The sequence below is a fragment of the Lactuca saligna genome, chromosome 1 (genome assembly GCF_052625555.1).
Source record: "Lactuca saligna cultivar CGN05327 chromosome 1, ASM5262555v1, whole genome shotgun sequence".
NCBI lineage: Eukaryota > Viridiplantae > Streptophyta > Magnoliopsida > Asterales > Asteraceae > Lactuca > Lactuca saligna.
In genome coordinates this window covers 85,393,185-85,402,635 of record NC_136417.1, presented here as the reverse complement: position 1 = coordinate 85,402,635, position 9,451 = coordinate 85,393,185, and the positions used below count along the sequence as shown (strand labels likewise).

Genomic DNA, 9,451 nt, shown 5'->3' with positions numbered 1-9,451 from the left:
TTAGAATACAGAGGTGTGTGTGTGGGTTTATTGAGTTATTTTGTATTTTTTTTGGTGATGGATGGAATAATTAATTGTTTGCTAGCACTTCATCGCGTTATCCAAACTTATTACCTGACATGAATTCATGTTTTGATGTCGGAGGAAATCTTGTTGTTAAAAGGCAATATCTACTTCCTCGAGTTATTTCAGTGAAAATTTTATACATTAATTGTTTATCCCATTCTTAAAGAATCAAATAGTGAGAAATATCAATTCTTCTCTTTGACTTTTGAATATATACTTTGATTATAAAAGTCTAATTCAGTAATTGGTTTCAAATTGTTTTTATACTTGTTCTTCTATGTTTTATTGTAGTGATTTTGAATATAAAAGTCAATTTATGTTAGAATCTTGTTTTGCATATACTGGCTTTAGTTGTTTTGTTTTTCTAAACCATTTGAATTGAGTAAAATTATATAAAAAAAACTAAAAACTTCTGAGTTTTGTAGATAATAAGAAGAAAACAAAAAACTAAAAGTTGGTGTGTATTTTTTGTGATTATGTAAGCAGGAACATGTGTTTCTTTCAAATATTCATGATTCAGATATTCTGTTGGAATTTAATGTATGTTAGGATGATGTAGAAATGATGAGGTAACTTATGAAAAAAAGTTATGTGATACTTCATTCTCAAAGAATGAAGAAAAACAACAATAATCTTTCAGAATTTCGGGATTCAACATCCAAAAACAGCAATATTCTTTCAGAATTCAAGAATTCAAGAAGAAAACATGGAGAGCGAGAGTATTCTAGCAGAATGTTGTTATTTTTTAAGAATGTTATTCATTGTTGTTGATATTCTTTTAGAATATTTATAACTATATTAAAATGTATAAGACTTTAGTTTGTAAGAATATGTACGAATTTGTATTTAAGTTCGGATGTATAAGAATATATATTAGTATGTTTGTTATTTTTCAACATCTTATTCAAGAATCTTGTTTTTCTTCAATAATATTCTATTAGAATAAAATTCTGAAAGAGTATCATTCTAACAAAAAATATTCTGATAGAATAAAATCGGTAAAAATTGAAATTGAATTAATTAAAAAATTCAGATTTTTTTTTTTTAAATTAGGAGAATTAATCATCCCTAAAAAACCGAAAAATTTCTTTTATAAATGTAGTTAATTGTCCAAAATACCATTTTGCTAAAAATTGTGTGATTATATGGTACATGTTACCCTATTGTAATATCATACACTCTCAAATCATGTCTATTGATTAATTTCATTCATTGGTCTAGATCTGTGCATTTTAACACACAATACTTAGTAAAAACAAAATAACCTAAGCTTATATATATATATATATATATATATATATATATATATATATATATATATATATATATATATTAGTTTATAACCCGTGGGAACCAAGGGTATAAAATTAATCAAATTTTTATAGTAAAAACTTAAAATTATTAATAAGTTATTTTAAATAAATTATTAACTTAAGAGATATTTTTATTAATTATGTGAAATTATAATCATTGATTCAAATAAATATATAAAATTAATTTTTAATATATATTAGATATTTTTTATTTATGAATTAATGAAAACAATAATTTAAAATTTAAAATTTAAAATAAAATCACATTAACGATGAGGTCTAATAAATTTAAAATGGAAAACTAATAGATTGATAAGTGGCAACATATTAATTAAAATGTCTAATATGATGACACATGACAAAAAAACTATTTTTTTATTAGTATATATATATATATATATATATATATATATATATATATATATATATATATATATATATATATATATATGTGTGTGTGTGTGTGTGTTTGTAAATGAATAAATTAATGAAAGTTGGGCGGTCTAAATGAAGCTTGTTTTGGTAGAGTACCTTGAGTTTGAGTTCATCTCTCCTCATGTTTTAATGTTTTTAAGGTCAGAGTTTATGGATTATAGATATTTGTTCAGCAACAAAAATATCAAATTCCTTCTAGATTAGTGGTAGGAGTCTTTGTTTCTGTGTAAGGGCGAAGCGAACCACTATTATTACGAGACACAGACCCAAATCACTCCAATCGCATGCCAAATGAGACTAATTTTGTGTTGAAATCTTTTGGCCTCTAAATATGGTGGTGGATCAGTTACTACCCCAAATCACTTTTACATTATAATTCATTATTTTATTCATTGAATTGTTTTATTAGCCCAAATATAGTCACACTTCGTTGCACCAAAGTGATTGTGTATCCTATTTAATAGTGATAATAATATTAAAATATGTTTTAGTGTAAAGTTTTAGTGTTTGTTGGAGTTGAAAAAAGTTTTGATGTAAAATTTATATAAAAATGGTGTAGATTACGATGTTAAGGTTGGAGTTGTTCTAAGAGGTTGAAGATCCGAAACAACCCACCTCCAATTTTTGTTGAAAAAATCTAACTTTAAAATATATATATATATATATATATATATATATATATATATATATATATATATATATATATATATATATATATATATATATATATATATATATATATATATAAAAGTTGTCTTTTTTCGTTAACAAAAATTAATTTGGGACTAAAATGTAAACTGGATCAAAACTTTAAAACTTTTTTCGGAGATTTCTCCTATTGATTTTATAGACTTTTTCTAATTTACCAATTTTTTTAATAAAAAATTTATCACCTTTAACAAAATAAAAAGATTGTTATAATGGTTAAATAAAAAAACTATTAAAATTAAATAAGTCTAAGAAACTATTATATTTTTGTGATAATTTGTTTATTTAAAACAAATCTAATCTTATGTCCTAGACGGAACTTGAATCGTCGATCTCAAAAAAAAAAAAAAAAAAAAAACAACACATGATACCGTCACCCTAAAACCCTAAAGATCATATAAGTTGTAATAATATATTTAATATGATAGTAATAAATGGTTTGTGCAAAATAGAAATATTAAAAATATTAACTTGTTGAGTTTATTATCTTATATCTAATGATCTAGAGAAAATTCATCACCTTTAACTTAAAATATGTTTTTTTTACGAAACAAACTAAAGTTGTTGTTTGTTTTTTTTTTAAAGAAAATCTTTTTACTTTTTGCTATGCATCGAAGCACACGCGCAACACTTGCCCTCTCCCGACTGTTTGTTTTTTTGGAAGACTTCGGACTACAAAACTTCTGCACGTGTTTGCGCGGCGCAACTTTCATTTTTTCCAAATGGTTTTTTTTTTAAATTTTTGTATAACTTATTTTTTTAACGTTGATTTTCGGATTTGATACAACTTCTTTTTATAGTTTCTACAATTTTTTATAATGTGATTTAAAAAAAAAAAGAAACTTTGATTTTTTTAACCGTTTCTGTTAATAATATTTTCCGAAAAACTTTGATTTTTTTTTTTAATTTTTACATTTTCTGTTAATAATATTTCAGTTTCGGTTGTATCTTTTTTAACATGTGTAATTTTTTACGAACTTTGCAGACATTGTTTGCAATATTTTCTTAAATTTATTATTATTTTTTTAATTAGTTTTTTTTAGAATAAAACTGATAGCTTCTTTTATATTTTTTAGATTTTTTTAGAAATTTTATATTTTTGTTTTTTTTTAGTATTCTTTCAATGTTCTAAGAATAGAGTTATTAAAATTTCGGTATTGAGCATTATTTTCTATTTATAAAATTAGTTTATTTAAATTTCAGTTTAATGTAACACTCTGCAGATGTTAAAAAATATACATGCTTCTTATTACAAGTTATATCCGTTTGGTTTACATTTTCTCCTGTAATAAGTTATAGAAGTGATCGGCATAATTAATGAATTTTCTTTTCGAAAAATTGCTGGAAATGAAAAAACAAACATTACTGTAATGAATCTATATCAGTACACAACCTAAAATCCTAAATGCAAAAGAGGGTGTTTTCTGTTTTTTTCCTTTTGAATCAAAAAATATTTTATGCGAAAAACCAAAACCCCATAAATAACTACAACGCGTGCATTACACGTTCAAGAGAATACAACAGACGAAACGCGTGGACGTATCCAAGTAAACGCGTCCTTGCACGACGTGTCGACTGCACATCGTCTATATATATTACCCTACCGCATGCTTATCTGATATAGTGATATTCCGACATCTCCACGCTACTTCAAGCTCCTCGTTTGTCCATTTCAACTTCATACCCTGCAAGTTTCTAATCGAAGCTTTCGGTAAGCTTTTCAAATACTTCTCTATCTCTGTTTTGATGAATGATGCTAATCGGGTAACAGTTTACCTTCATGATCTGTGTAAATCGATGATCAAATGTCTTGATTCTTGTTAACTTATGTATGGTGTTTGAGTCGATTGTAATTCCTTGATCACTTTACATTTCTGCGACGTTAGTTAATAATGCATATTTGCGATTCCGAATCAAGGGTGAATTAATTTGTTTATGTTGTTATGGTGATCAACTACTTGCGTTCGATATGGCTTAGATCCCCAATTTTGTATCTTACACACATAACTAATAAAATTGAATTGGAAACTTGAAATTGAATATGAAATCACGTGTATCTGTATTAACGTCGTCATGAATCATGCTAGTGTTTAGGCAACTAGATTAAATTTTTGAATACCGATGATTTGTTTATCGAATTTGAAGTAAATTAGGGTTAGATCATGTGAATTGTGATGTGATAAAAAGGATATATCATCTGTTTTACTTTATTTCTTCCTGGAGTTATCTGAGTAAGTCCATGTCGTAGTTTGCTACCTGAATTTGGTAAACGAACTTATCATATTGTTCACCAGCTTATGAATAGTCAATTTTAATGGGCAAAGGGAAAGTTAACTACTTAATGACAATTTAACAAACATAATACTTATTGAAAACAAAATACAATCTGTAGTCCCTACCACAGTCAATTATGTCAATTTTCTTTGTGCATATTTTATCCATATAGCTAATCACCCAAAAGTCAAATCCCATGTCCCATTTTTAAGGATATAGCTTGTAACATTAAATTGGTGCTAAATTGAAAATAACATGAATGGTTGCAGGTGTTATAAAGAAAGCAATACTAAATTTAAAACAAGATGAGTGGAGGAGATGAGCATCAAAACAATCAGGACAAAGGGTTGATGTCTAATCTAGCTGGATACGCAGCTGGAGCTGCATTCAACAATCATGGTGGTGGTGGTGGTTATCCTCCTCAGCAGCATGGAGGGTATCCTCCTCAGCAGCACGGTGGCGGATACCCTCCACAAGGAGGATATCCGCCATCTGGCGGCGGATATCCTCCTCAGGGAGGATATCCACCCCAAGGATATCCTCCTTCTGGTGGTGGATATCCCCCACAACAGGGTTATCCACCCCAAGGCTATCCTCCAGCTGGCTACCCTGGTCAATCTGCTCCACATAGCTCAGGAGGTAAGTCGACACAGTCAACAATAATTCATATTTTTTATTTACTTTTTTTTTTCCGCTACTTGATTATCATTTTTGTATGTTTAGGGCATAAGCCTGGAATGGGTATGCTAGCGGGAGGAGCAGCAGCAGCTGCTGCAGCATATGGGGCCCACCAGCTAACATCATCTCATGGCCATGGGGGTCATACATCATCATCACATGGCATGATGGGAGGCATGGGCATGGGACATTTTAGTGGGGGGAAACATGGGAAGCATGGTGGTGGGAAGTTTAAGCATGGAAAGCATGGGAAGGGGAAACATGGAAAGTTTGGAAAGCATAAGGGAAAGTTTGGAGGAGTGTTTAAGAAATGGAAGTAAATAGTTTTGGTGTATATATTGATATCATGATATGTTGTTAACTCTTATGTTTTTGGTTTGTTTGACTAATAGTTTGGATCTTGGTTTTTCTTTATTTTGGTTGGGTATTGAAATATTATTATAATAAAGGATTGAGATATTGAGATATTTTAAGTAAATCTAAAATCGTAATGTTTGTTTAGTATTTTATATGTCAATGACTTTCCTGTTTGTATTGTATCTAACATCTATTAAACTAAAATTTAGGCAATCGGTAATGAATTAAATTGATTGATAAATTATTATTTAATTTTGATTTAGTTTATCAAATGATATATTTATAAAATCTAATTTACTGACAAATTTAATAATTAAATAACTTTTCTAAGAGTAATGGTCATTGGACTGTAATATGGCATCGTAATAATAGGGTTTAACTTATTTAAATAAGTTATTTTATTTAATTTTTTATTAAACTATTTATTAGGGATGATATATTGTTTTCGTACTCCAATATATTATTTGACAAGATGAGACGATGTTTCGGTCCGATGTATTTTTTTTTTCGGTAACAAATGCAATTTTGTCAAATTAGCTGTATATTGCTTTTAGATTGCATTTGTTACCGAAAAAAAAAACACATCGGACCGAAACGTCGTCCCATCTTGTCAATAATATATTGGAGTACGAAAACAATATATCATCCCTAATAAATATTTTATTATGTCTTAGTTTGCTTGACAAGAAAATTTTATTTTGTTCATTTTGTTGCATTTTAAGAATAAAAAGCAATATACAGCTAATTATGTCTTAGTTTGCTTGACAAGAAAATTTTATTAAAGGCTAAAAGATTAGCTGAAAATTGAAGATATATATACGAAAGCTAGAGCCGAAAGTATCAGATATATTTGTGTAAGATTTATACATGGCTTCGCGTAGAATACATACATATATCAGTGTATAAAGATTATCGTTTATTTTGGAATTTGGATCAAGTGTGTATGGAATCAAAATAGAGAGGGATTCTAGCAAACGTTTCTATAATTTATCAACGGATATTTACAAAGTGATTAACTAGATTTAATTAAAATGGAAAAGTTATTTTTGGGTTTTCCAATTTTTTTTTGTTTGTAATAAGTTATTTGAGAAATTTATAGAGAAGTCCAAAACTTTTGGAAAAAGTTTCAATAAAGTTTTAAAAAATTTTCAACATAAAAGTTCCATTATTTTGAAAAAATCACATAATCTGTCATTTGTTGTTCAAATATAAAAAAAATACATTTTCGTTAATTTGAACAAAACGTTAAATAATTAAGATTTTTATGTTAAAAAAAAACATTTAAGAATTTATTTCACTATTCTAATTATACAAGACGTTGAATACCTATAAAGTTTTGTTATTTAAGTGCACAATGAATTTCATGTAAAAACTCATGTGTGAAAACCTTTTACTTAGTTGTGAATATTGATAATGTAATAATTATAACACATATTTAATATAGTTGAATGAATTGTTTTTAATGTCACTTGACAAATCTAATTATACAAGACCTATTTTAATACATCAAAAATTATGTTATTGAAGTGCGTAGTGAATTGAATCTCAAAACTTATTTATAAAAAACTTTACTTAGCCATGAATAATGATAATATAATATTGATACCAAATAATTAATATAGCTGAATAAATTGTTTTGAGTGTCATTTCATAAATTTGGTGATGCTAGATGTACTTTATTACCTCTAAAGTTATATTATCGATATGCTCAACGAATTTCATCTCAAAACTTATTTGTGAAAATCTTTTACCCAACTAAAAATATTGATAATGTAATTTGTATAACAAATGGTTGATATAGTTGAAGGGGAAACCTAGAAAGTTTGGAAAGCAATTACGGAAAGTTTAGAGGAGGGTTTAATAAATGGAAGTAAATAATGTTGGGGTATATATTGATGATATTAACTATATGTTTTGTGTTGTTTTAATGATCGAACTTGTTTTTCTTAATTTTGGTTGGGTATTGAAATATTATTATTATTAATAAAGGATTGGGATATTGAGATATTAAAAATACATGTAAAATCAAATTGAGTATATTGGGGTTCATCATGTTACACGACATGATTGTTAGTACTATATTTAACATATATTAAACTATAATTAAAGGCATCTGTATGTTCATGGTCATTGAAGTGAGATGAGATCTAAATTTAAGCATTGAATGTTAGTTGGATGTATTTGACTGTTAGTTGGATATGTAATCCATCTTCCTTTTCTTTATTAAACTATACATTGTAGAAGTTTTTACTTCTAGATAGAAGTTGTATTATTAGATGATGGGACAAGGTATCGGTCCAATGAATCTAGTGATATTTTTTGTAACAATTGCACTTTAAATGATAATGTATACTACTAATTGGAAATGTTTTTAATGTCTTATCCTTTCTGAAAGTGCCAACGTAATTTGTTGTATTTTAGAAACAGAAAGAAATACAATTAGTAAATTATGTATTTAGTTTGTTTGACAAGAAAGCTTTATTAAAAGTCTAAAAGATTAGCTGAAAATTGAAAATATATATAAGAAAGCTAGAGCCGAAAGTTTTAGATGTAGACGGTTTTTGGTAAGATTTATATACGATTTATCGTAAAATATATATTAATGTATAAAGTTTATATTATTTTGAATCAGCTGTCTATGGAGTCAAAATAGAGAGGACTTGTAGCAAATTTTCTGAAAATATATTTTTTGTTCGTAATAGATCATGTAGGGTATTTTGGACTAACTATATTATTTTATATTATTTTAAGTGTACTTTTCCTTAAAAAAATATTTCATGGATTTCAGATACAAAATAAATTATTTTGGAATTTTATGAAACAAATTTGAAATCCAATAAATAACTTCAGAATTAAAAGAAAAAAAAAAACTTATTTTTTATTACACCTAACAAAAATTTAAAGAAACATAACAAATAGGAAATAGATAGGATACAAAGGGTTAAAATGTGGCATTGGATTGAAAAACAATAATATTAAACACTTGAAAATAAATATTAATTGAGTTTTTTTTTTTTTTTTTTTTTTTTCCAAATGTTTAATGCAAATAAGGAAAAAATGCATTATACTAGTTAGTCTGAAATGCTTCATTTCGGACTCAAGTTCAGAAAAATGCAAAAGAATATGTCTAAAACAAAAAGTTTAAAAAAAATGATGACTTTTGTTAATAAACAAAAAAAAAATGATGAATTTTGTCAATATCATGTCCTCTACTATCTCTTTATTTTCGCCACAATTTACAAAATCAATGCATATTATCTTCATCATCTCTCTCACATCCTATCTATCCATAATCCATCCACACACCCACCCTACCTCACCCCACATGTGCCAATCTCACTCTCACTCTCACCCCACCACAACTCATCCCACCCCACACCTACAAACACATGTTTAAGCCTATTCTTACACCAAAAATCCTATGTGTATATCGACGCCAACCCATTACAACTATACCTCCATATACATACCCACACACCTTACCCCCACGAATATCTAAACGCCCATCTCATCCTTACCTACCCCACCTACACACCAATACAGCAAAACTCTACACCCAATCACAACCTCATTCCATCCTAACACCTACACCTATACATACACCCTTGCCTCACCCCACC

General features: G+C 27.6%; 1 protein-coding gene across 1 annotated transcript; it reads left to right on the top strand.

Annotated features, from left to right (window-relative positions):
• The first annotated feature begins 4,115 nt into the window (after positions 1-4,115).
• Positions 4,116-5,941, top strand: LOC145040781 (glycine-rich protein A3-like). The gene is made up of 3 exons (XM_078988677.1): positions 4,116-4,233; positions 5,066-5,435; positions 5,520-5,941. Exons 2-3 carry the CDS (start codon positions 5,102-5,104, stop codon positions 5,792-5,794), a joined length of 609 nt encoding a protein of 202 aa, XP_078844803.1. The 5' UTR covers positions 4,116-4,233; positions 5,066-5,101; the 3' UTR covers positions 5,795-5,941.
• Positions 5,942-9,451: the final 3,510 nt, after the last annotated feature.

What these genes read in the sequence shown, in the direction of transcription:
- LOC145040781 (XM_078988677.1), top strand. Translation starts at nt 5,102, where the DNA reads ATGAGTGGAGGAGATGAGCATCAAAACAATCAGGACAAAGGGTTGATG. An exon ending in TGCTCCACATAGCTCAGGAG is followed by an intron (nt 5,436 to 5,519) that starts GTAAGTCGACAC and finishes TTGTATGTTTAG; the next exon opens with GGCATAAGCCTGGAATGGGT.